Source organism: Ailuropoda melanoleuca, chromosome 5, assembly GCF_002007445.2.
Source record: "Ailuropoda melanoleuca isolate Jingjing chromosome 5, ASM200744v2, whole genome shotgun sequence".
Classification (NCBI taxonomy): domain Eukaryota; kingdom Metazoa; phylum Chordata; class Mammalia; order Carnivora; family Ursidae; genus Ailuropoda; species Ailuropoda melanoleuca.
The window spans coordinates 18,952,751-18,978,778 of record NC_048222.1 but is presented as its reverse complement, the minus strand read 5'-3'; the positions used below and the strand labels follow the sequence as shown (position 1 = coordinate 18,978,778).

At 55.2% G+C, this 26,028-nt stretch overlaps 1 protein-coding gene and 1 long non-coding RNA gene across 8 annotated transcripts in view; one reads left to right on the top strand and one right to left on the bottom strand.

Moving 5' to 3' along the window:
• The window catches only part of RREB1 (ras responsive element binding protein 1), a 126,096-nt gene extending 113,796 nt beyond the window's left edge, over nucleotides 1–12,300 (top strand). For 4 of the 5 annotated variants that reach the window (XM_034660364.1, XM_034660365.1, XM_011219492.3 and 1 more), the window contains 3 exons: nucleotides 1,456–1,620; nucleotides 6,602–7,429; nucleotides 8,855–12,300. In XM_034660364.1, the coding sequence (XP_034516255.1) occupies nucleotides 1,456–1,620; nucleotides 6,602–7,429; nucleotides 8,855–9,372 (1,511 nt within the window). In that variant the 3' untranslated portion in view covers nucleotides 9,373–12,300. The remainder of the gene's footprint in view (nucleotides 1–1,455; nucleotides 1,621–6,601; nucleotides 7,430–8,854) is intronic. The other variant, XM_019795019.2, reaches the window with a different exon arrangement.
• A 1,082-nt stretch (nucleotides 12,301–13,382) lies between these two features.
• On the bottom strand, nucleotides 13,383–23,474 carry LOC117802290. Of its 3 annotated transcripts, none has more exons than XR_004625386.1 (3): nucleotides 21,802–23,474; nucleotides 16,979–19,110; nucleotides 13,383–13,583 (listed from the first exon to the last, which is right to left on the bottom strand). It is a non-coding gene; the product is annotated as an uncharacterized LOC117802290 (long non-coding RNA). The 3 variants fall into 3 exon arrangements; XR_004625387.1 differs by lacking the exon at nucleotides 13,383–13,583 and adding an exon at nucleotides 13,622–13,855; XR_004625388.1 differs by lacking the exons at nucleotides 13,383–13,583; nucleotides 16,979–19,110 and adding an exon at nucleotides 13,622–13,855 and having other exon boundaries at nucleotides 21,802–23,463.
• Nucleotides 23,475–26,028: the final 2,554 nt, after the last annotated feature.

Sequence of the window (26,028 nt, the reverse complement as noted above, 5' to 3'; positions counted from 1 at the left end):
GGCTGGGCAGTGATGCGGTGCTGGGTTGCGCCCCCCTGGAGTTGTGTGGTGTGCCGTGCTCTTTTCTCCCTTCCCCTTGTGCTAAGCCCTCCCGGCGCCAGGCCCAGGTGGTCAGCTCGCAGTGAGTGCCTGGGCTTGTCATGGGCACGAGGTCGGGCACCTGTGGATCGCCCCTGGGAGGCTGAAGGGCCCCTGTGTTGGTGTTGCGAGGGGCTTGTGCTGGTTGACTTTGCTGCCAGTTCTTGATCACTCATGTGTCTGATTGTGGCCGTCTCAAGGTTATGAGGCACCCAGGGCAGGCTGCAGCTCTGACGTTGTGTTTGTTAGTACACAAAGCCTGTTCCCCTGTCAAACCAGAAACTGGGACCTTAGCACTTGGGGGAAAACAAAAGAATCCAGTGATAGAGTAAATGATTTACCTCCACCTTCTCTCTCCAGAACTTCAGCTCCCTCCAATCCCTCTTACCCCCCCTTCCTCCCCCTTCCCTCCTCGCCCTGGCTTTCCCTGCACCTCCAGCCACACAAACCCAGGACAAGTTGCAGAGGACCCTGGTCTGCATTTTGGAATATTGTCTGTATGGTTACAAAAGGAATCAAATTGGAAGATTAAGACAGGCAAAGCAGAGCAGAGAACTCCTCTCTCGGGAGTTACCCGATGGTGGAGTGGGGTGGAGGCAGGGCCTCTCAGCCGTTTCTCTCCACAGGCAGGTCTGTGGCCCAGAGCACTTGATCTCCCAACACAGACTCGGTCCTTTGTGGGTCACTAGGTACTACTAGCAAGGGCATAGAGCCAAGGGAACAAAGAACCTGTAATGCAGGGAGCGGGCCTCCTTGCCTGCTAGGACTGCAGTGAGCTCGGGCAGAGGTCACCGTAGGACTGTCTGAGCAGGTCGGACAGGAGGTGGTGCATTTCCCTGCTTCAGGGCCACTGAGGGCGGGCAGGTGGGCGGGCCACACCCGCCTGGCCAGGGGGAGGAGAATGGCTCCTGGGGACATCCTGGGCTTCATGGTGCCAGTTTGATTTCCCAGCATCAGAAGTCCTTGCCACGCCAGAAATTACCAAGAGGTGGCTTCTCTTTGTGACAGACTGGAGGTGTTTCCTTGCTGTGCTCTAAAATCCCTTTACTCGATCTTTTTTGTTGTTACTGTTAAGATTTTTAATTGTAATACTATTGTTTTAAACGTCTTGGTTTCATTGTTAACTTTTAACATGTTGAAGACAAAACCTTCATTCCATTTCACTCAGGATAAGGGAAGATATCACTTGGGTTGTTGATGTTACCAGTATTTTTTTTTAATGTGTGCGTGTGTGTGTGCGTGTGTGTTTTAAAGGAAGGGGTTGGATGGGGGGGAAAACAAATGCCAATTGTCCCAGGAGAATGAATGGAAAGCGACTTTTTTTTTTTTCGTTGCAGTAGAAAGCCAGATAAATATATATTTTTTTTCCTGCTTCAGGTCAGAAACCCTTCCCTTGTCAAAAATGCGATGCCTTCTTTTCTACCAAATCTAACTGTGAACGCCACCAGTTGCGCAAACACGGAGTTACCAACTGTTCCCTGAGAAGAAACGGGCTTATCCCCCAGTCAAAAGAGAGTGATGTTGGACCCCATGATAGCACAGGTAGTGCTTCCGGGTGCTGGACAGGAGGAGAGGGACAGAGGAGGGCCGCTCCGAGAGCTCTGCTAGCACGGTAGTGAACTCCAGCCGTGCAAGCATGGTGGCTGCCTTTCCCATGCCTCTCTCTGTAGGACTCGGCAGGCGGTCCCTAGAAGCCGGCCCTGCTGAGGACTGGGAGCATGCGTGCAGCAGGAGGGGGCCTGGGGAAACACTGACAGTGCCCCTAGATTGCTTTCCTGAGCCACTAGGGGAGATCTGTGGTGCTCCCAGCAGACCCTCTCTTCCTGCTGCGGGGCCCCTCTGGAGGTGGGAGACGAGGTTGGGGATGCAGTTCTAGCTGTAGGATCACATCTAAGAAGGATATGAAACCCTGCTGGCTTGGGGTGTTGTTTTCTCTAAGCCCAGCCTCTGCCGCATCCTACAGAGCAGGGATGGGCTCCCTCCGATGTCAGGTTATTTCAGGAAGTAGTGATGCCTAGCCCTCCACAGGGGAGTGGTGGGTGGGGAGGGGGTGTTTTTCTCTCCAGTAACTCTCTTCCCAGTAAAAAACTTTGTCTTGTTTGAAAAAGCACTCTGCATGTCCTTTCTTTAATCACATCTCTGCTTGACCTGAATCCGGGTATTATTCTCATGTGCTGATATGTGCTTCCTTCCTCCAGCCCCTACAGAGCAATTAACGGCTGCTCAATGCGTCTCCTGCCACCTTTTTTTTTTTTCCTTACAGCTTCTGTATTGAGTCCTGTCCTCTATTCATTACATTCCGGCATCTCCAAGTACTGGGGTTCTGTGCCTCCCCCCCCGCCGAAACAGATCAGAAAATTGGCTGCTGTGGGTTACCTACATACATTACTGGTTGGCCATGGGTTAGTAACAGGTGTGGATTCAGCCCTGCAAATCTTGGAAGCTTGACATTTCCCCATTGCTCAAAGCCAGAGAGGTTCTCCCCAGAGGCGTTTGTCCAGGGCTGTAATTGTGTCCTGTGCTTCTCTCTCTCAGATGTGGGTGGGGGTGGGGAGCTGTGTTTTCTGGGAGCCCCCCCCCCTTCTCCTCAGCCCCCTTGTCCTTATCTGAGTTACAGGGGAAGAGGGACACATCTGATTGGGTAGCATTTCCAGGAAGAGGAATTGATCCCAACCCTCTGCTTTTCCCCATGCCTTCCCTCAAGCCCTAGTGAAGCAAGCCAGCCCCTGAACTGCCAGGCCCTTTTGGTTAACATCAAACCCTCTAAGGGCATAAAAATGTAAGCCAGTTTGCCGCCACCTCCCCCCAGCTTCCATGTCTGCATAACTTGCCAGGATCTTTGGGTGAAGAAAGATATGGAACCTTGGATCCTCATGAGCCAGAGATCAGCTGTTCCATCCCCAGGAAACCCACAACGATGCTGGCGGAACTCAAATTTGCTGCAGACGATCACTCTTAACGTTTAGTAGCTGGCCACTGTGTCACCTGGTAGCCCCGAGCATTTTCTTGAAGCCTGGTGTAAGAAAGCAGCTATGTGATTCTACCCATAGCGGTCCCAAAAGAGGGAAAGCAGTGGATCATTGAGGTCAATTGAGGGGAGCCCTCCGTTTCCCAAGGCGGCAAGGAAGAACCAAGTGCTGGGCGCACATTTTACATTCAGCTTCCCAAGCCTGTGGATGAGTCCGGAACCCAGGCCTCCTACCGACATCCCGGGGACGGGGCGGGGGGTGGGGCAGCTGTAGGAGCCTGCAGACACAAAGCTAATCAGAATATACATCTTAGCTTCAGTTCAGCACCAAACTTTACATTGTGTCTGTATTTGTTTTTTTAAATTTGCTGTTACACCAGTTCTTTTTTGCCAGAGCCCATCCAGGCCCCATATCTGCCCTATCCTGGACGTTGTGTAGGGTTTCTTTAAGGGACAAAACCTCTGAGAAAAGAAAATTCACTGAAAGCTGTAATGTGAAACCAGCAAAGAGAAAATAAATGTTTGGTTTCGTTGTGGTCACAATCCATACATAGTAAGAAAGAGGGGGACAAAGGAGTCAGGGAGGTGGAGTTCAGTGATTTCAAGGAGAGCTGCAAAGCCAGCTGAGCATGGCGGGGGTGTGGGGTGAAGCTTGCTTTTGGGGCTCCCTCCCGTGAAGTTAAAAGTGAGGCTTTAGAGGAAGACCATAAAAACAAAACAAAAAAGGGCAGGAAATGACCAAGGAAGTTCTTGAGGGGTTTTCTAGGTTTATATGCCTAGCTTCAAGTCCCTAAACATGTTTTATAACATAAGTCTGACTTTTTCAGTCATATAAGTTCTTTCAAGAAAATATTCCCTAGATCCCCCACCCACCCACCCAAGGAATGCTAACAGTGCTGCTAGAAGGGGCCCATCAGTCATTGGACTGAAGCTCTTTGTTCACTTTCTCGAGGGCAGAGAGGTTCTCTAGCCCACTTTGTCTTTGGGGGATACTCATGGTTCCTCTTCAAGTGATGCCTGTGGGAGCCTTCCTATTTGGGGGGGCGCCTGCACGTGACTTTCTAAGTCAGGAGAAACGTGGACGCTTCATACCGCTCCTTACGGGCATCGCCCCTACCAGCCGGAAGAGCGCAGGGGGCAGCACGGCACCGCAGGACATGCTTCTGGGGAGGCGAGATGCACATGGTCACTTCCCCAACAGCCATGCCCTTGGCCAGGCCAATTGGGTGTTTAGATTGGTAGCTGATCACATCAACTGAGGAACATGGAATTTTAGGAAGCAAGAGATATTTCATCGTCGAGCTGACACAAAAGTCTCCACTTTCCCCGTAGGAGGAGCTGTGGGTTTATCATCTACGAGTGCTCGCAGGAGTCCTGCTTCCTCACACAGTTTTCTTAGGTTTAGCATCACGAATGAGGGAACTGGCAGGGACAGAGAATTACCAGGTAAGGGAGGTGGCATTGCTTAGAGAAGCCTATCTGTGCTGCTGCTTGCATTTGAAACTGTAGGCGGTTGAAGAAGGTGGGGATCAAAGTAGGACCTGGCGTTAGAAGCTGGATGTTCATGAAATGAGAAGAGGCTGTCTTACTGTTGCCAAGAATCAATAAGAATCCGTTGGAGTGGCTAGAACTTCAAGGGCACGGGCTGCCCTGTTAAAACACGCCCCCTAGTGGAAGTTTGTAGAGCACAGCCAAGCCCCCTTTTCTTCACCAGAGGAAGTGAGTTGGCTTTTCCAGGGATTTAGGGTGAGCTCTCCTTTATCCACGCTAACTAAGGAAGGGCCCAAGAGTGAGGACAATCTGAGATTAGCATATTTACTTGGGTTTGGTTCCAGAATTCATCACTGTTTTTTTTTATAGCATCATCTTAAGTATGTTCTGCTACAGTGAACTTGAAAACCCATGTTCTTTGGTGAAAAAAAATAATGAAGAGAAACAGCCTAGAATATACTGGGACAAACAGGAAAGTAACCAGAGATCAAGTTTTTTGTTTAAGATCTGAGCATTCCATACTTTTTTGTAATAGACTTTATACCAAAATTCATTTAATAGATGCTCCCTATTGGGATGATTCAAGAAAACTAGTTTTTTTTGTAGAATAAGGCCTAGACGTTGGTGTGTATATCTCAGGAGTCCTCTTCTTTAAACTTTTGGATAATTTATTAAAAATCATTTATTGACACATTTTGTATTCACACCATCAGTATTTGTTTCTTTCTGAAACTTGAGATACTCAAGTAGTGCCTGTCAAAAGGCACAGTCAGAATAAAACCAATGAAATGATGTCAGAGGAAGTGTAGATGGGTGTAGATGAGCCAAAAGCCCCAGGCAGGTGTGACCATGGCAAGGGTAGGGCCAGCTCCTTCGCCCCCTGCTGTAGGACCACCTTGATGGCAAAGAATTGATCAGGTAGATGGGTACAGGTGGACATGGTGGTACTCTGGTCACGTACATGAGGGGCCAGCTTAGGTGCCAGAATCCGCTGGCTCGGGCACTGTAATTAGGTATCTGGCATACAGAGGGATGTACATCGGACCTGGGTGCCACGAAACCGTGGATTTTGTCAGCCCAATTGTCGGAGGAATCTGAATCCCTGCAGTAGTAAGTTGGCCACTGGATCGATAATTAAATAGTGGGTCTCAGCAGACAGCTTCATGGTTTTTGCACATAATGAAGAAGTCATTAAGCCCTCATTCAGCCTGAGTGAAGAGCAGATGGTGCTTCTGATAAATCCTGTTGTCTGTTGGGTGTCATTGGTGTTGCCACAGTGCCGTCCCTTAGGAAGGTCATTAAAAACTGGGAGACTTCCACATTTGGTTTTGCTGTGGAGGGTGGACAGGTAGGAGCAAATGAAGAGCTAGGAGACGTTTCCACTCACTGCGTGGGGTCCTCACAACAGCCAGGGAGGCCTACAGGTGTGCATGCATCGCCTTTTCCACCTCAGAACTCTGGGAACTAGCCGGCAGGCGAGAGCGCGTGTACCATAGCACAGAGTACACGCTTTGGGCCATTTTCTGTGAGACACTCGTCAGGTACTACGTTCCGGGAGCGGTCCTGTGTATGTTGCATGTGTGTATCTCTTTGCACTGGAAAAATAACTTTGACAGCTCCGCTTCCTCAGCCTCCCTAGTGCTGCGAGTTTCTGGAATGCACCAGCTCTCCTCTCTCGCCGATCCTTCTGTCTGTGCTGCCCTGAGTCGCTCACACCTTCCTGGGGGCCTGAGCATCCCTGTGTGTGGCAGTGGAGGGCGCCGGGCACCGCTACGGGGGGGGCAGTGGAAGGGGAGGGCCAGAGCTCTGAGAGCACCTGGCCCCTTGACCCCAACCTGTGTGTATGTGGAGGCTCCTTTTGCCTTTTGTAAACTAACCCCAGGTTCACCACGGCCTTCCGGGGATGTGAGTGGGAACAAGGAGTGGGGGGAAGAGGCATCCTTGCTGGGGTTGGCATACAGGCTCGGGGAGGTGGGTCCAGCCGAGAGTCCCAGTGGGGCTCTTGGAAGGCGCGTGTTGGGTGGCGTTGGGCCTCAGCCTGTGCCCCTGTGCTCGCTCCCACAGATAGCCAGTCGGACGCAGAGACACCAGCGGCGGGGGGCGAAGTGCTGGACCTCACCTCCCGCGAGAAAGAGCAGCCCACAGCCGAGGGAGCCCCTGCGCCCAGTCAGGTCCAGGAGGAGCTCCCGGCAGAGGAGGTGCCACAGGGACCGGCCGTGCCCCCCGGGGATGGGGAGGGGCAGGGAGCTGGGGAGAGCCAGGAGCACGAGGACAAGCGCAGAGTGGAGGAGAGGGACGAGGACGCAGACGGCCCGGAGGAAGACACCGTCAGCAACAAGAGCCTGGACCTCAACCTCGCCAGCAGGCTAATGGGCTTCAAGCTGGCCGAGGGTGACGCGGGCGCCGCGGGCAGTGGGGGCCCCGCCCAGCAGGACCAGAAGTACGCCTGCGACGTCTGCGGCAAGAGCTTCAAGTTCCAGGGGACCCTGAGCCGCCACAGGAAGGCGCACGGCCGCGAGGAGCCCCAGGAGGACAGCCCGGGCACCAGCGGAGGGGGTGCCGAGGGCCCGCTGCCCGGCCCTGCGGTGGCCCCAGCTCCCGAGCCAGAGGAGAAGCCCACCCTCCCCCCGGAGGAGCCCCTGGTGGAGGGGGTGGCCTTGTCGTCGGAAGCCTCGGGGGAGAAGCAGGGCGAGGAGGCGGAGGGCGCCTCAGACGGGGAGAGCGTGGCTGAGAAGAAGTCCTCAGAGAAGAGTGACGACGACAAGAAGCCAAAGACGGAGTCTCCGAGAAGCGCGGCCAGCAAGGCAGACAAGAGGAAGAAGGTGTGCAGCGTGTGCGGCAAGAGGTTCTGGTCCCTGCAGGACCTGACTCGGCACATGAGGTCGCACACAGGTAAGGGGCGGGGCGCCGCTGCTCCCCACACCTGCGGGGCCTGCCCCCCACACCTGCGGGGCCTGCCCGTGGATGGCCGCGTTGCTGGCGCGGGCTCCCTCGGGCCACCTCGGCCTGGACGAGGCCTCTCCCCCGAAGCAGTGCGGCCCAGGCCCTGGCGTGCGCATGGGCCCATGAAGCTGCATTGTTGCCTTCGCAGTTGGCCCATGCTAACTCCTGGCAGGGTCACGGAGGGGTGGCCCTTCAGCAGTGGTAGTTTTGAGAGCATTTTGGTCAGCCCTCTGAGCCACCATTTTCTTAGCTGTAGAACGGGTTGAGGGCTGCCCTGTCCCATAGAAGCAGCTAGAAGAATGTGGGTGCTGGCTGTTTGGGGCCCGTGGTGAGCCTGGGAAGGACTGGGCTTGTGGCCTGGGGAGCGGGCATAGGGCAGGTGCTCTGCGGGGCTCTGTGGGAGGCACCTGGGCTTCATCCTCAGCCGTTCGGGGGAAAGTTGGCTGCACATGCGCACAGCCCGGGGCTTGTCCTTTCCTGGCTGTGTGGCAGCCTGACTGATGTCACCGAACAGGAGCTTCACAGGCATGTCAGGGCGGCCGTGTTCCACACATGTCCTTGCTCCTCCTGGAACTCCCCACCTACAAACCCTGAAGAAGGGGGCCATTGTTTTGGTAGAAAGGAGGAGACCTGGTTATACTCAAAAAGCCAAAAGATTTAAACCTATCCCCCCCCTCCAAAAAAACCCCACCTAGAGCCTGCATCTTGGTCTCGACTTTCCGCCTGTCCCTCCCATGGCAGCCACGGTGCACACATTCTCCCCACACACTCCTTCGCCCCGCCGCTTGGGGATTAGGAGGGCTCCGGTGTTTGGCTCCCAACAGAGAGATATTCTTGGGCTCCTGGCAGGTGCTGCACTCAGCTGCTCACAGCCCAGTATTTGCGAGCGAGAGGGAAAGCCCCAGCTGTTCTGTATCAGAACGCAGAGTATGGTGCCTCTGACTGGAGAGGTGCCACTGTCATGCACAAGCCACCGGAGTGGCGCCCTGTCCCTGTGACAGGAACCCTGCTGCGGTCCTCCCCTGAGGTTCTTTTCAGGCCAGTCTGGGTGTCCGTGAGGCTTCCACCTGGGGACCCTGGTTCCTGCCTCAGTATGTGAACAACCAAGTTGGAGAGATGGAAGGCAGAGCAAAGCCAAGGCCGGCCCCTTGCATTTCTGCTTCCTTATTTTGCCAGTTCAGACAATTAGGAGGGTTCCTCCTGAGTTGGGGTGGGGCGGGGGGGGGGCGGACAGAGAGGGAGGCACGGGCCTGGCCCCTACTACCTGCTGCTCCTTTTCCTGCTCACACGGCTGCAGCTCTTGTGTAGGACAGAGAGCTGGATACTGGTGGCCTTACGGTTAACAGACACGACCTCTTTCTCCCGTTGCTCCAGGAGAAAGGCCATATAAGTGTCAGACCTGTGAGCGAACCTTCACCCTGAAGCACAGCCTGGTTCGCCATCAGCGGGTCCACCAGAAAGCCAGGCACGCCAAGCAGCATGGGAAGGACAGCGACAAGGAGGAGCGGGGTGAGGAGGACAGTGAGAGCGAGTCCACCCACAGCGGCAACAACCCCGTCTCAGAAAACGAGGCCGACTCAGCTCCACCGGCCAGCAACCACGTGGCTGTCACCCGGAGCCGGAAGGAGAGCCTGGCCAACGCCACCAAGGATCCCGGCCGCAGGGAGGAGCGGGCGGCAGGTCGGACGGCGGGTGCCAGCCAGGCTGAAGCTGGCAGGAGTGCTGCCAAGGCTGCCCCATCAGGCAGCCCCAAGGAGCAGGCGTCTCAGGGTGACCCTGACCCGGAGAGCCCGGCGGCCCTCATGCAGGACCTGCCCGAGCTGCAAGGCAAGAGGCCCGCCCACCCCATCCTGGCCTCAGATGGTGCCTCGCCACTCCTGGGAATGGAATGACAGCCCATCTTGTCCCCCCACCAGCACACAGACGAAAGCCAGCAGAGCAAAGTGTCCTGAATCTGTATTTCATGAGGTTTCCTCAGTGCCCTTCAGCTGTCGGGGAGTGAGAGAGAGAGAATGAGAGAGACACTAGCAGGAGCGGGCCGTCTTGCCCAGTGCCATAGCCTTACATCTCCATGCGAGAGACGCAGCACGCACACTTCCAGTGCCTTAAGTACTCACCAGTCCTTTGCTGTCAGCCTGGGTGTTGTGTTTCCCCAAAAGGACTTTTTGAAAAACAAAGCAAATATTTTAATGAATTATTTGGAGAGGACCTTTTCATTTAAGCATTAACGTTACCTTCTGTGTTGGTGTGTGTGAGCTCATTCTTGCGAATCTGTGATAGTAACGTATGTTCTGTGAGCTGGAAACAGAAGAAAACAAATATGCCCTTGGACACCCATAACCAATAACTGGAAGAGAATGATGTGAATTTCATGTAAATTACCAGAGGAAAGATGGATAAGATGTTCTTTTTCTCAAATAGACCTTTTTCTTACTCTGTTTGCTACATGGTGGAGCTGTAATTTGGTCCCCGGTATGGCGGGATATGGTTGATGAAGGTTTGCCAGCCAAAGCCAGGAGAGATTCTAGCTTCAACCTTGTACGTGTTTTCAGCGTTAGACGTGGTATTACTGTTCAAGTTTCAAGACATCCGTTCTTAACTTCCAGAGAAGAGTTACGCTGGCAACTTTAACCTATGGAGAACATGCACAGATGTCCTATATCTGATTTCCCCCCTTTTGGTATATGTATTATTAATTATTATTATTATTATTATTATTAGTTCATCAGTTTGCTGGTCTCTGCAGTCAGCAGAAACAAATGGGCAATATTTGTCCGGGGAGACCTGGGCTGCCCCCGGCTCCCCATGTGGGCATGTGCCCGCAGCTTTCCCCCCTCCCCTGGGTGGTAGCTCTTCTGTACTTAGACAAGCCTTTCTTCCGTGACTGCAGAATCCAGCGGGGGCCAGGAGCGGTCCTCCCGCACGGCCAGCCGAAGAGCAGCTCAGAGAGGGGAGAGCGAGGGTGCACGCGCCCTGCCCGGGGCTTCTGAGAAAGCCAGGCAGCGAGGAGACCTGTCCCTCACTGATCTCCCTGCCAGACCCGGCCCAAGCCTTACCCGCCTGTGCTACTGTCGTTTGCAAAGCGAGGAAGTACTACTACTGGTAATAAAACTGCACATGCAAGATTGGAAGATGAGAAATAGATTTGTATTTACCTTCCTGTGACGTGGGGTTGGTGCTTGAAGCGAAACATGCTGTCTCTAGTGTTCCCGAAGTAGCCTCAACCCCTGGGTGCGAAAAGGCAGGATTTTTTTTTTTTTCGTGAGCATCCCATGCAGGCGATAGAATTCCCTCACGGTAGCCGCCAGCAGTGACGAGAGATTTCCCTGCTGTAGCTGAGCTTGCATTCAGCGTCCTGTCCTCAGCCGAGACCTCTAGGGCTCCCGAGCCTTCGCTGCCAGGGGCCTCCTGCGCTTGCTGCCCCACTGCCAGATCCTCCGGCCTTCCCCCGGCCACCCCTCCCCGCGCTCCAGCCGCTTCGGCCCTGAGCCTCCCCCTCTGCCCACACTCATCAACACAGACCCACACAGACCCTTTTCTCCCCACTTCCTGACTGATTTCTCGTGGCCAAAATCCCAACTGCCGAGACTTCGAAGGAAGATCTATGTTCTTTTGGGAAAATGACGCGCGATCTCTTTGCATGTGAAAGGAAAAAGGTTGAGGTATCTATGACTTTTAACTGTACTGGGGATGTCTGAACCCGAGGTTTGATTTACTCTAGATGAATCCAAATCAGAACCAATGATCCCTTGTTATCACTTTATGCCCAGTGTGGTTTGCTTAGTTGAAAAACCAGTTCATGCATCCCTGCATTTTTTTATGACTATTGTTATTGTTGTTTTTGTTGTTGTTATTATTTGGGGTATCTTGTGTTTTGTTTTTCTCTGCAGCTCTCCACACTAAAACTCGCGACTCTGTGGGGAGAAGCCATGACTTAGCGCTGCGGTGAGATGTAGCAGGAATGGGCCCGGCCGCGCGGCCAGGGGCCACAGCTTGCAATAATCACTATTGATTTAAAGCTTTATTTAGCCTCCATCTGTACCCTCGTAGTCGATAAGGTCTTGCCACATTTTATTAGTGAGGTTGAGAAATGTATTATTTGTTTGTTGTTCTGCCCCCCAATATTAAACTGTGAAATTTGTGATTTGTTTAAACTCTGGGTGAATCATAGTTTAGTTTGCATGTCCAGCTAATTTGTTTCTATACATTTTGTTTGATTCTCTTTCTCCTTCTCTCAGGGCTTTTACAAAAAAAAAAAATAGTATATATATATATATCCATATATATATATATATATATATATGGATCTTCTGAAAAGTTTTTTGAGGTGCAAGTTTTTCTCTTGTTTTTCTCTTTGATTTATGGACACAATGCTGAGATTCAATCACTACATGAAACTCCTGGCTGTGAAAACAAAATATAAAACCCAGGGCTGTTTTCCATGCAGCCCCGGGGGAAGCTACATGACAGTCAGATGCTAGTTTCAGAAAGATGCGTCGTACCTTCCACGCTCTTCGTCTCTGTCCTCTCTTTCTTCAAGAAGGAAGTTGATCCCAGTGATTTCAGCCCATGCATTAAACAGGAAACAATAATAAATGTGTAGAATTCATATTTTTCTAAAGGGAACTTAACTGCTGCTACGTGTTATGTACAAAACCGGTTTATGCCACATGAACAGAATCACAGGTTTGGTTTTGGTACTTTTTCCTCTTTGTATTCAGTTTGTATAGTACTTCCAAATTCAAAATGAGAAGAAAAGCTGTTCTGTATCAAACCATCTAAGCAATAAATGTTATATTTTAAAAATGGCAGATTGCCGGTCACACGGCCGTCCTGTGATTTGCTGTCATCCCGCCAGCTGGTCTGGCCCCCGCACTGCAGCCCGCACAGGACGGGCCACTGGTGTCCGGGGCCATCAAGGGACCCGCGAGCCCGCCCCCGCTCAGCACAGGCTCCCCCACACACGGCGTCTCAGAAAAGAAGCCTCTGGCTCATGGCTGCAGGTGCAGGGCTGGCTCGGGGAGGAGCGTAGGAAGAGGAGAGAGCAGGGCCTTGGTCGTGATTTCACTGGGCAGCCCCCCGACTTGGGAGGTGACAAGGCTGTACTGCTCTCGCAAGCCCTAAAGCCAGGAATTGTGTTTTCTGGGCAGCACCTCCTGGGACATCCATTCTGCCTTCTCCTCCTCTGATCAGTTAGAAGGGGTTGCATTGTCCGTGGGCGCGGGAGAACCCACAAAGAGGGGAGGTCTGTCATGGTAAAGTCGCAAATGGGCCAAGGTCTGAATCTTCTAAGCCAGGACTCAGAAAGCAACTCTGGAGGAAGCAGGGTTCAGGGCCAGGTAACTGCGGACGGGGCATAAAATGCGCTGACCCTGCTGTCGGTCCAAGTGCCGGGTCACGGACAGACCAGCACTAGAGTGCTCTGGTCTGTAAGGCTTCCAGGGTCCAGCCCTCCCTCACCAGCCCCAGGATTCTGGCCACAATGCTAACCAGGGGTCCTGAACTTGGATTAAATAAGCAAATAATTTGAGAATGACTAGATCCTAACTGGACCAGCCTCCCGAGTCGCAGGGTCTGGGTGCGCTGGCCGCCGACCAGCAGCGCATACAGCCCCCTTGCCCCCGCCACCGTGGGTGGAGTCATTTTCCTGGTGGGATTTGGGCTGCACCTGGTCCATGTGAAGAACAAAGGGGCAGCTCCCAGGAGCGGGACAGAAGAGTCACAAGGGCACAGCCCTGTGGGAAAGGCCTCCGCCCATCTTGCGGGGAGCTCGAGCCCCAGGCCCGGGTTATTGTGAGAGGAGGCATATAGGAGGTGAAAAGGTGGGGTTTACCAAGAGTTGTGCCGGTTGCTGAAGGAGCGTGTCTGGGCGGCCGCCTCCGCCCTGTCCCTGTCCCTGGCGAGCCTGCTCAGGTCCCTGGGGGCTCACTGCAGACACATGTCCAGCGTCCCCTCGCTGGCAGGCTGGCGGTCCCATCGCTGCCCCAGGGCAGAGCCTACTCCAAGCTTTGGTGCCCGGCTTCCAGCTCCACGCCGGCTGGAGCCCCACACAGCCCTGCGAAGCCCACGTCCTGGATGGTGGCCGGTTTTCCAGGCTGCTGTTCTGGAAAAGGGAGGGAGTTAGCACATGTACACTGGACATTTTTTTGCAGAATTTATTTTTCGGTTCCCATAGAAATGTATAGAATGAGCTTCGTTTAACCATAGTCTGTTTATTAGGGAAGAAGGTGGGTGTGGGTTTTCTCTTCTGTGGTGCCTTCAAAGAATCCCGGCCCAGCACAGGTAGCCCTCCGATGTATACCAAAGGCCGTCTTAGCCGCACGCCTTGTGCTGCATCCTCCCTTTCAACCCTCTTCTGGATGTTTACTTTCCCTACTGGAAGGGGGAACGAAAGGAACTTATGTTTAAAATCGTTTCTCAGGGGCGCCTGGGTGGCTCAGATGGTTAGGCGTCTGCCCTCGGCACCAGTCGCGATCCCCGGGTCTTGAGACCGAGCCCGTGTCGGGTTCCCTGCTTCTCCTTCTCCCTCCGCCTCTCCGCCTCTCCGCCCTAGTTGTGCTCTCTGTCACTCTCTCTCAAATAAATAAAATCTTCAAAAATAAAGTCCGTTTCATTTTTGTAGTTGTCCAAACGTGGCTGAGGCCTGTGAGCCGCCCCGAGCTTGGGGACGTGTTTGAGTCGTCAGTCCCTTCCGGGGATCCGGTTAACGTTGATTCTGCATTTATTCAACAAAGCTGTTCCTGGGCAGCCGCTGTGCGCCCAGCACTGTCCCGGGCACGGAGAATACAGCAGGAACAAAACAGATCTCTTTTCCTTGTGGAACTTGGGTCTTGACGGTGGTAGACAATACCCAGACTAGCCGAGGAGGATGTGTAGTTAATGCAAGTCCAAGGGGAAAAGGAGACCATGGCGGGGTGTGGCCAGGAGGCATGAGCAGGGTGACCGGGAGGTCTCAGGACAGCAAGCAGCAAGAAAGTCACCCACACGGGTGTCAGGGGAGGGCCCTGGAGAGAGAGCCGTTGGGGGAGGCTGCCAGGCCCTGCAGAAGCCATGCGACTGGGGTGGGATGAGCAAGGGGTGTGGCAACGGGGGACGAGGGCAGAGGGGCTTGCTGGCTGCATGTGGACTGTGGAACGATGGGACAAGGGTGGACACAGGGAGGCCATCAAGCGGCAGTCACAGTGCTGTAGGCCAGACGTGGTAGCAGCTTGGAGCAGAGTGGGGAGGTGGAGACATTGAAAAGAGGGTGGGGTCAGAGTTTATTTTCAAGGGGAGCTGACAGCATTGGATGACCCATCAGATCCATGAGAAGTCAAGCTTGGGGAGTCCTCCCAGAACACACAGGCTCAGAGCTTAGCTGTGATGTCCAGATGTTCAGAATTCACTTTTTAAAAATAGATTACATTTATGTATTTGAGAGAGAGCAATAGATAGCATGAGTTGGTGGGGGGGAGGGTCAGAGGAGAGGGGAAGACAGACTCCCCACTGAGCACAGAGCCCGATGTGGGGCTTGGTCCCAGGACCCCGGGATCATGACCTGAGCCGATGGCAGACGCTTAACAGACTGAGCCACCCAGGCACCCCTAGAATTCACTTTTAGAAGAGGGGGCTTCACAAGTGTCCATCAACAGAATAATTGATAAGATGTGAGATATATCTCACATATATATATATATATAATGGAATATTATAAAACCATAAAAAGGAATGAAATCTTGCCATTTCAACAGCATGGATGAAACTAGAGAGTATCATACTAAGGAAAATAAGTCTGTCGGAGAAAGGCAAATACCATACGACTTCACTCGTGGAATTGAAGAAACAAAACAAAGAAACAAAGGAAAAAGAAGAGAGAGGCAAACCAAGACACAGACTTAACTCTAGAGAACAGGTGGTCACCAGAGGGGAGGTGGGGGGGGAATGGGACGGGGATGGAGGAGGGCACTTGTGAAGAGCCCCGGCTGAGGTATGGAAGTGTTGAACACCTAAACTAATACACACTATATGTTAACTATACTGGAATTAAATTTTAAAATTTAATTATAAAAATACATAAAAATAAAAGAGGGGGCTTCAGTACTGAAAATTAACCTCGGTAGAGGATATGTGGCTAATGAAAAAAAAAAAGAAAGAAAAAAGTCCTTAATCTTTTCTGTCCACACCACCTAAGCACCCCATTTCTTGGCAGCGGCTGCTACTGTCCCTGTGACCAGGAGCACACAAGTCTTTCTGCACTGGGTCCCAAAGAAACTGCAGGCTCCTCCCTCGCCAGCATGATTTCCGGGCATGCTCGACCCCCCCTCCCCACACCCTGACCCCCGCTGCTCCCCCTCCCCCAGCTCATCGCCCAGCCTGCCTGTCCTCTGCAGGGGGCACTGAGGTCCTGAGCAAGGATGGGACAGGAGGCAGTACCACAAGGCTGGGGCACCAGACACATGGTCCTCGATGGGACAGCTCCTCGACGGGGAGGGGGAGCCTTAGGATTTCAAGCCTGGACTGCAGCCCAGTGGCTCTTCCTGAGCAAAATCAGCTTTGATGGGCCGAGGGGACACTAATCCAAAGGGCATGGCCTCGCTTTCCCATCACTCTTCTCCAAGATGAGAACGAGCACGTGGTCACAGACGCACATGAACACGTCACTTGCCTATTCATGCCTGTCACTCCCTCATATGGTATCTGATTTGGCCCCTCCTGGAGGAGCCACGGCTGGCAAAGTGCCCAATGGGTCTGGGCTTGACCCTGACTCCCTTGACTCTGAAGTCAGTGCTCCTGACCCGCGGGGCAACCATCGCCTTCTGTGCCTTGAGGATTTAGGTCCAAGCAGGGCATCCTGTCGCTGTCCTCTCTCCCCCCAGAAATGGCGTTAAGGACTCCTTGCCTCTTGCCACTGGTCTCAGGTTAGAACAGCACACGTTACTATGTGTGGTAAAACACACAGCCGAGAATTTACCCACTCCTCTTCCAAGCGTACAGGTCAGTGGCGTCAAGTACGTTCACGCTGCGTGTCATCTGCCTCAGAACTTTGCATCTTCCCAGACCGAAACTCTGCCCCCATCAAACACAAACTCCCCTCCCCCACCCCAGCCCCCGGCAGCCAGGTTCTACTGTCTGTCTCTGTGAACTGGACTCCTCTAGGGACCTTCGAGAAGTGGAAGGAACATCACATGTTTGAAAGAGAATTTCCTCAACACATGTGCCCTGAGAGCCTGATAAGTGGGAGCTCGGACGGGGGACAAGCCTGCCTGTGTGGAATTTATTCAGGTAGCAGATGAAGGGGAGGCAGCCCCTGCGCGAGGGGTCCCAAATGTCAGGTCCCTCTGTCTGAAGACACACCTAGCTGTCTGCCCCTGTGACAGAGAGGCAGGATAGAGAAATGGCCAAGAGCCGGGTCGCAGGGGAAGCTGGCTGGTGTGCAAATCCCAGCTCTGCCTCCTAGGCCTAGTGAATGACCATGTGCCTCAGTTTCCCCATCCCTATGAAGGGGAGAAGAATAATTACCTGCCTCGTGGGATTCCCGTGCAGACTAGAAGAGCTTATGATACAGGTGCTTGGAACAGCCCCTGCTACCATGTAAGCAAAGCGGACAGTCCGAGTGTCTCCTTCCTGCTGCTCCTCCTAAGGATGCCATGCTGGTTGCCGGGAGGCAGGTGGGCAGAACGTCCACAGGACACCTGCGTTCCATAGATGTTGGGGGAACAGCCTGCCAAGGGGGTCGTGGGGGATGACCAAGCTTCGAGGCCCCAGAGGTCTAGGCCTCCTCAGAGCCCCTGCTGGCTCCCTGGAGGGAGGAGAGCCAGACAAGCAGGGAAGGAGCTCTCCGGTGGGTAGACCCGATCCCTGGCCAGCTCTGCACACACTCAGTCCCCAAGGTCCCAAGTCAGCCCATGGCCCCAGAGTGCACGTGTCTCTCTCTCTCTCGGCCCAGCTGGCCTTCTCCAGTTTGAATGAAGGAAGACGAAGGGCCCCAGAGAGAGTCCTGGGGGCCCCCCACCTGCTTCTGGGCCACCCTGCTCTGCTGCCCAGGGCTGGAGAAACATGGGGCCCTCATCCAAGCAGCCAAAATTCTCCCTGCAAAGCAGGAGAGGCCCAGAAAGCGGCAGGCAGGGCAGTCACCTGGCCACTCCATGCCGCAGGCCTCACGGTGGCTGGGGACTCCACTGGGCCTTGGTGTGCAGCGGACATCCTCCGCCCCACCCCCCACCCCGGAGTTGCTGGGAGGGAGGCACCCCAGGCCCTTAGGAAGGGCCTGCCTCAAGGCCTCCGCCCTTGCAGTGAAGGCTGGGGTCTGCCTCCACCAGGCCTGCGGGGGGTGCAGTGCAGCCCGCAAACCCGGCATGAGGTCTGTGCCTTGTTGCCTTGCCACAAGGAGCCTCTCAGGCCCACAGACCTGGAGTCAGCCTCTGCACTGAGGCAAGAGCCCTGGGGGCGTGGGTCACACTGATGTGGGAGCCGGAGCCTGGAGCTGGGTCCCGAGAGCACAGCTGGAGGCTCGCGCTCAAAAGAAAGAGACCACCCCAGCAGCAGGGACGCGAAGCCCAGGTAGGATTTTAGAGTGTTTGGATTCTGGGCCCTTCTGGCAGCAACACCCCCAGCCCCTGCTTCAGCCACTCGATGGGCTCACACATAAGCCTGAATCTCCTCGGAGTCGCTGCATTTCTGCCCCCCTCGTGGGTGCCCAAGGCTCCTTGAAGGGGCCAAGAAGCAAGAAGGAGACCCCAGCGTGCCCCGGCCCTCCAGCTCCCCGCTCCCCGCTCCCCGCCTGGGCGCCAAGCAGCCCAGGGCCTTTCCTTGTCCAACCCCAACCCCCCAGCAACTCCCCGGGAGGCCACGAACTGGGAAGGGCGACCGGGTTTATTTTAAACTGAAAATTGAAGGTTGCTTTTCAGCAACAACGGAACAGTCCCCTCGGATGCTAGGCTGCCAGCACCAGTGTCCCAAATAAGAGAGCGGCAGGCTCTCCTTTCCCGTTTCACTTGTCGGGGAAGGAAGCCACAGCCACACGCGGCAGTGACGTGTCTGGCCCTCGCTGTGGGCCGCCCGGGGCCGCCTGGCTGTCGGGGTGGAACCTATGCTGTGGGCCCGGGAGGCCAGGGTGGGGTGCGCCCTGAGCAGCTCCCGGATGGGCCTTTTAAATCAAAGCAATCGATGCCTGCTTAGGGGAGACAATTGGGGAACCACAGGAGAACAGGAAGGGAAAAAGTAAAGCAGTCATCTCGCTGCTCAGATGCTATTTTCATTTGTTGAATCCTTATGTGTTAGGGGGGCCCCACTTTTTTTTCCCCCTTCCTCATCTGGGACGTGTTTATGCAGCCGTGTGCCCACTGCAGTGTTCCTCTGGTGTTCTCCCTTGTCGTCACCCACACCCAGGGAGCTGGGAAGGAGAAACAGTCCTTATCGTCTCAGAGCCGAGACAGAGGCTGGAAGGATTTGCCCAGGCCGGCCAGCTCATCGGTGGCCTTGTTAGGATGCCATCGCCCGCCAGAAAAACCCTAAGACAGATCGTGGGTGTCGTGGGGTGCCTGTGATGGTGCGTGTTGTCTGTCGAACACCAGGAACACAAATGTGACGTGGGCGCCATCCCGGTGTCCTCAGAGTCACTCAGTGCGTTCCCACCTCTTCCAGCTCTTTCACTGCAAAGCAAAGGCCACCAGGACGTGGGGTCAGGGTCGGGCTGCTTGGGCTGGGCTCCGTGGGGGGCCGCTGTTCTCTGCCCCACGAGGCGTCTGCTGGGGCAGGGCTTCCCGGATGGACGGATGGACGGATGCTTTCTCTCCCTCCCGCCAGGCACCTCAGTGTGGGTATCCCCCGCCTGCATTACCCAACCACTGAAGAGAAATTTCTGGATTACTTGTTAAAAATTCAACGTCAGGCCTAGTGATTCAGGATCTCAGGAGGTGGGACCCGGCCATATGCATTTTTAGCAAACCCCCAGAGAATTCTGAGACCTAGGAAAGTTGAAAAATCAGGGCTCCAGAAATTAAAGACGGTCCGCTGCTCCGGTTCCTCAGTGGCACCTCCGGCTGCCCCTCAGGCTCACATTAGCCCAACTGTTTGCAAAAATGCGCTCTCTGAAACCTAGGAAATGCACCAGAACCTTCCATCCGAGTACCCCCGGGGGGGCTCTTCTAGCCTGTGTAGCTCCTCAACAGCCTATGTGAGCACAGCACCCCCCTCACCCTGGGGCCATACCCCAACCCCCACAGCACCCCCTCACCCTGGGGCCGCACCCCAACCCCCACAGCACCCCCCTCACCCTGGGGCCATACCCCAACCCCCACAGCACCCCCTCACCCTGGGGCCGGCCTCTACGAGCCTATGCCAGGGCTCAGCCTTGGCACCGTGTTCTGGGAACAGGTGCCTGCTCACAGCACCCCCCTCACCCTGGGGCCATACCCCAACCCCCAGGAAGGGAGCCTCTACGAGCCTATGCCAGGGCTCAGCCTTGGCACCGTGTTCTGGGAACAGGTGCCTGCTCCTGACGCCCCTGCCTGGAAGTTCGGGCTGCCCTGTCTTCTGGGACCTGCTTCTCCCTCTGCGGGGGCCGGCTATGTCACCTGTGGGAGCCAGTGCAACACGAAAATGTAAAGCCCTTGTTCAAGAAGCAGGAAAAACCCCTTTCCTTGTCTCCCCCACCCACCGCCTCCACGGTGTTTCTTATTTGCTATTTAAGCCCACACTGTGTCAGGCATGGGGGAATCCTCACGGAGAAGTGCCCACAGGTGCAGAGACTGCACCCCAGAACCCCAAACATGAGGAGCATACACTCCAACACACCGACCTTCCCTGCATCTGCCCCCCGTCCTCCACTTGGGAAGTGGGGGAGGCAGGCAGCCAAGACCCCTTTCCAGCAAGGTAGGAGGCGAAGGAAAGCGGGACCACACATGAGCCAAGCCCCTAGTGCATGCTCCCTTGTCCTATTGGACTTCACTCCCAAAGCCCAGTTCAAAGATAGAATCATGAAGAATTCAAGATGGCGCCCTCAGAGCACTAAACTCTGAGCATTGAGCTGTGTGACTGGGCTGGATGTGCTCCCAGGAAGCGGCCCCAGCCTCAGCCCCTCAGCCCGGAGGTCACCTTCTTAAGTTCCTAAATACCGCCTAGTGGCCCATTCTCCTCTCTTGGAGGTCCAGAATCCAGCCTCTGTGTTTCCATGGGTCCCAGCACCCCTTGGTGTCTCAGGCCTGACCACTTTGTTCCTGGGGGCTGCTGTTCCCCCACTAACCTCAAGCCCAGGGCTTAGTTGCTCTCCCTGGTCTGTACACAGTTGTATTTGCTGCTCTCCTGAGAGTGGTCTCGCGTTTCATGATCAGAACCAGTGAAGCGCAGTCAAGCCAGCACTAATGGTGCGTTGGCTTTCCCATCCTCACCACATAAGGTCCCTACCAAGCCCTGCCCCGAGCTCTTGGTGAAAGCACAGAACTCTGACTTGTGCAGTGCGTACCCAGCTCTGGGACCCACAAAGGGCCAGACGAGCCAGCAGAACTGCCCCACCCCTGCCTTGCCCACATCCTTCTAGAATCTTCCAGATCATTCCCACCTGCCTTTCTTTCTCGGCTCACTGGCACCAGGGCGGCAGCCCAGCCCTCCTTCACCTGAGGTAAGTGCTGACTGCCAGAGTTCGGATGCTGCAGGGGAGAGGCAGGGCTGGTCTGTGAGGTGAGGTAAGGGAGAAGGGGAGGCTTTGCCCCTGAGTCAGAGAGGAGCACTGTCAGCATGAAAGGAACAGTGAAAGCAAAAGCCAGGGAGGGTGTGAGCAGAGGTGGATGGAGGAGGATATGGGAGTAAATACAAGAAAACACCTACTAATTTTTATTGAAACTGAATTATACCATACCAATGTTCCCTGTTACATACTATATTTTTTAAGACTTTATTTTTTTTTAGGAGGGCACTTGTTATGATGAACACTGGGTGTTATATGTAAATGATGAATCACTAAATTAAAAAAATACTTTTTTTTTAGAGCATTTTAGGTTCACAACAGAACAGAGGAAGGTGCAGAGATTTGCCATATGCCCTCTGTCCCCACACTCACAGCCTCCCCCAGCATCCACACCCAGGCAGAGCTGGAAGTTGGTTTTTGGGTTTTTTTAAAAGATGTTATTTATTTGTCGGGGGGGGGGGNGGGGGGGGAGAGAGCGAGCACAAGCAGGGGGAGCTTCAGGCAGAGGGTGAAGCAGGCTCCTTGTTGAGCAGGGAGCCCGATGCGGGACTTGATCCCAGGACCCTGGGATGATGATCTGAGCTGAAGGCAGACGTTTAATCGACTGAGCCACCCAGGTGTCCCCAGAGCTGGCAGTTGTTACAGAGGATGAACCTACCTGCCAGGTCATCGTCACCCAGAGTCCATCCTTCACCCTGGAACTCCCTCCTGGGGTTGGTTGTGCATGCTGTGGGTTCATAAGAATGTTCATAAGATGATGGTATCATCCAGGGTAGTTTCGCTGCCCGAGAAATCCTCCACGTTCAACTCTTCATCCCTCCCTCTCTCCTCTGCGTAGTCGGGTCTTTTTTTTTTTTTTTTTTTTTAAGTTTCTTATTTAACGGGGGGAGGGGAGCTGGAGCTCAGGAGGCCTCGTGCTAGTGCTCGGGCGCGGCTATTCCTTCATTCGCTCAGCAAGTATCTGGGAGCATCCAGGACGGGCAGGTACGGATAGGGGATCCCAAGGCAAGGGAGACGCAGACCCCGCTCTCCAGAAATCTCGGAGGGAAAGACGGAGGCAAGCGATCCCCGTAAAGGACCGGTGGTGTCAACTTGTGCAGGAACACAGGGTGCTGTGGGTGCTCAGAGGCAGGAGGACACTTCTGGGTGGCGACCCAGGCGCCCCACAGGCTGGCACTCGTGTGGCGGTGGGAGAGGCAGCCAGGGAGGCCCGGGGACAGTGCGGGGAGCCCTGAATGCGGGCGGTGGGGCCCGCCAGACGGCGGTGGGCTAGTGGCTGATGGGGAGGTGGGGACGCCCGCCGACCCACAGCGAGGACATGAAAAGCGCATGCGTAATAAAGGAAGGAATGAGCAGAGCTTGGATCAGGGACCTAGATTCTGGACGAAGGCGGGTTGGTGAAGGCCGTTGGGCGTCCCAGTAGGTGTCTCAGGGCTGTGCTCTAGAAACGTCCAAGCTGCAGAGTGGAGACAGGGAGCCAGTGAGGAAATGACCGAAACAACTCAGAGATGCAACTTGGCACCACGTGTAAGGGACACTCAGGAGGGAGGAGTCAGCATGTTGGAGTTGTCGCCGGCAGACAGAGGACACGGTGCCGCGAACGTAGCCAGGGAGGCCGGACGAGGAGGAGTGGGTCTGGTGGGCCGGGGACAGAGTGGCCTCAGTCTTGCTTGAGGTGCCTACTTTGACAGCAAGTGACCAAAACCCAACCAGACCAGCTTCCTCGAAGGCGGGACCGAGTCAGCCCCCACCGCTGAGAAGACTGGGAGCAGGTGCCTGCACGCACGGCCCCATGCAGACGCGCGGGGGACGGAGCCGGATTCACCTGTCTCCTCTTCTGTCCCTGGTCTGCTTTCTTCACGGAGGGTCCCCCACGCCGCAGCAACGGCGGCCCCAGCTGCAGCTCACCTTGTATTGGACGGCTTGGCAAAGCCAGCGGCCAGTTCCGGCAGCCAAGCAGGATGTCGTCTTCCTGGCTGGCCTGAGCCACGGGCTCATCTCCGGGTCCCATCACGGTCTTGGAGCAGCTGGCAAGCCGGATGCCCCTGAACGGCCTGGAGGTGGAAAGCGCCCCAGAGGAGACCTCGGGGGCTGCCACCAGGAGGAGCGGAGAATTTGTGGGGATCCGGAGTGGGGGGCTGTCTGCAGCTTAGGGGACAGCTGGGAGCCAAGAGGGCTTTGAGTCATATTCATGAGCTGCAGTTTCAGTCCTGAATGGGATCACAAGTAAGAGAGAAAGGGAGAGAGACCCAGAAAGAGACACAACACTAGGGAAGCTCGGAGAGGCAGGGCTGAGAATATCACTGCCTAAAAATGGGAAGGAGGGTGAACACGCCCAGTCCTGGAACGGGAGGGCTGCTGCCCGCCTCTTCCTGCCACCCTGGAGGAAGTGGGGGAGGCCAAAGCCCCAGGGCGGGAGCTGGGACCCAGTGGAGATGCAGGTGTGAAGACTGGTAGCTTGGGGAGTGAGGAAGGAATGAGACCAGACTGTCACCTGAGGGGATGGCAGGGGCCTGGGGAGACTTAAGGATAAAGGAAAAGAGTCTGTGTTTGGGGGCAGTGGGGTTTGGTATCACCAACAAGGCAAGAAAGTGGGTTGTGGTTGACCAGGGCCCAGGAGCAGGGACAAAGGGAAGGATTCAAAGCACTGTCAGGCCGATGACCTAGCTCTAAAGAACAGATGGGGACCCAGGGAGAGAGGAAAATGCAGACCAATGACCCCACCAGGGAGAGGAGGAAGTTGAGAAATTCCGGTTAGAAGGCCTCCTTGTTTCCAGGAAGCCAGAGACTGTCTGCAAAGAGCAAAATGGAGTGCAGGGGTAGCGTGGGATGGGGGTGCAGAGCAGCCCTGGAGAGACAAGTGACAGGGCCCCAGGAGGGCCGATCTGCAGGGACTCTGGCGAGCCGGGAGCATACTGCTTGGCTTTGCAACACAGAATGTGGCTCAGTTCGAGACAAGTCTCACGGCACTCTACCCATCTTCCAGTGTCCAGGAATGGAGGCACTCAGTGCAGTGACCAAGCTGCTGACTGCATTCACCCAGGGCTGGGAGGGCTGAGTCTGGAGGCCAGGCAGGAGGCAGGTGAGCCCAAAAGGGAGAGATGGGCTGGTAGGGAAGGACCAGTAGGAGTAGCTGAGTCTCTTGAATGCAAACCGGCAGGAAAGGACTCTGGCTGGCTTAAGGCCACGGAAGTCCAGGCCCTTCCATCTGCAGGGCGCCCCTGGGGACTCTGGGTCTCTCCCTGCCACCTCTTGAATTCCCAGGCAAGCATATCTGATTACTGGCCTGGCAGGGTCAGCGCTCAACCCTGGAGCAGTCAGGGCCAGGGACTCCTGCCAGAACAGGGTCAGCCCCTGGGTATTTGGATGTTTTCAGAGAAGGGAGAGTCAGCATGAGAAAGCCAGCTGCCTCAGGAAGGTCTTCCCCCCAGGGAGAAGGGAAGGGCGGGGAGGGCCGCAGAGCTCAAGCTGTCAGGCGGGAGCAGCCCTGTGAAGAAGGCCCAAGGGCCGCTCTTGTTGGCACCAAAGACCTGCCCAGGGGAAGCAGAGGCGGGCCAGCCCCTCCCCCGAGTGGGGCAGACGAGGGGGCGGGGCCTGTGTGCTCCACTCCCAGCCCCGCCCCCAGGTGGAAAAGGCGGAGGGAGGGGCGGTGGGAGTTTGAAAGACCAGGTTAGCCCCGGGGCAGAGAAGCCGCAACTCTCTTCGTGGGCCTGCGGAGCCACCAGCAGCAGCGGCAGGAAACGGCACGCTCTCCCGTGGCTGGGAAGAGGCGAAGCCACGTCACACTGGAGCCTTGGTGACTGTGCGTGTCGGGGAGTGGCATTCAGACCGGGCTTATCATCACCTGCTCCGTGATCGCGACACCTGTCTTTTCCCTCCCAGGCCCCACCCGTCACTTTAGCCCAGCGCGTGGCCGTGGGGGGCCCTCCGGAGGGGACCCTACGACAAAGTGAAGCTGGTACACACTCCCCACGTCTCCGGTGGCCCCGGGAGCTGGGAAAAGGACACCCAAACTTTACTTCCCAAACGCGGCCCAACCCACCGGGTCTCCTGCGCCACCGCGCCCTTAAATGACCACTCCCCCAGACGACTTCCGCTGGGGTTCCGCTCCTCAGTCTCGCCCCCTCCTGGAGGCCCTCCCAGACTACTCAGCCCTTCTGGGAAGATCACTCACTGGGTTCTTATCATATAATGTAATTTATTTATTTGTTTGTTTATTTTTTTTACCGCCTTTCTTTTTTTTTTCTTTAGCTGAGCTCTGCCTCCTCAGCCAGGAGCAAGAACAGGGCAGGGACAAGTATTCTTTTTTGTGTCTCTTCCAAATTAGGCCAGCGCCCTGCACATGTTAGCTAGTCCCTGGCTGTACTTTCACAGATGGAAGCCAAGCCCTGATTCGCTGTCCTGAGGGGCTGTGTGGTCTGGGCAACGGGTGGGGACGGAAGGTGTGGCCTCATCTCTGGCGCAGGCCTGGGCCGGGGTGTTTTCACGCCGCCCAGCCCGGTAGCTATGCAAGTGTTCGGTTAATGACTTCCCACTCGCCTCACCGACTGCACATTTTGTAGCTTTGACCTTCCCTCGTGCTTTTCTTGGAAGGCACTTGTTCTCGGCCTTGGCTACTCATTCGGATTCTCCGGCGACTATTTAGACTCTGCATGACGGGGCACCCACGCCAGGCCAGTTGAATCAGTCTCTGGGGGTGGGGCTAAACACTGGGAGTCTTTTTTTTTTTTTTTGAAGATTTTTAATTTATTTGAGGGCAAGTGAGAGAGAGCAGAGAGAGAAAGGGAGAGAGAGAAGCAGACTCCTGGCTGAGCACAGCGCCAGACGCGGGGCTCGATCCCAGGATCCTTGAGATCATGACCTGAGCAGAATGGCAGACGCTCAA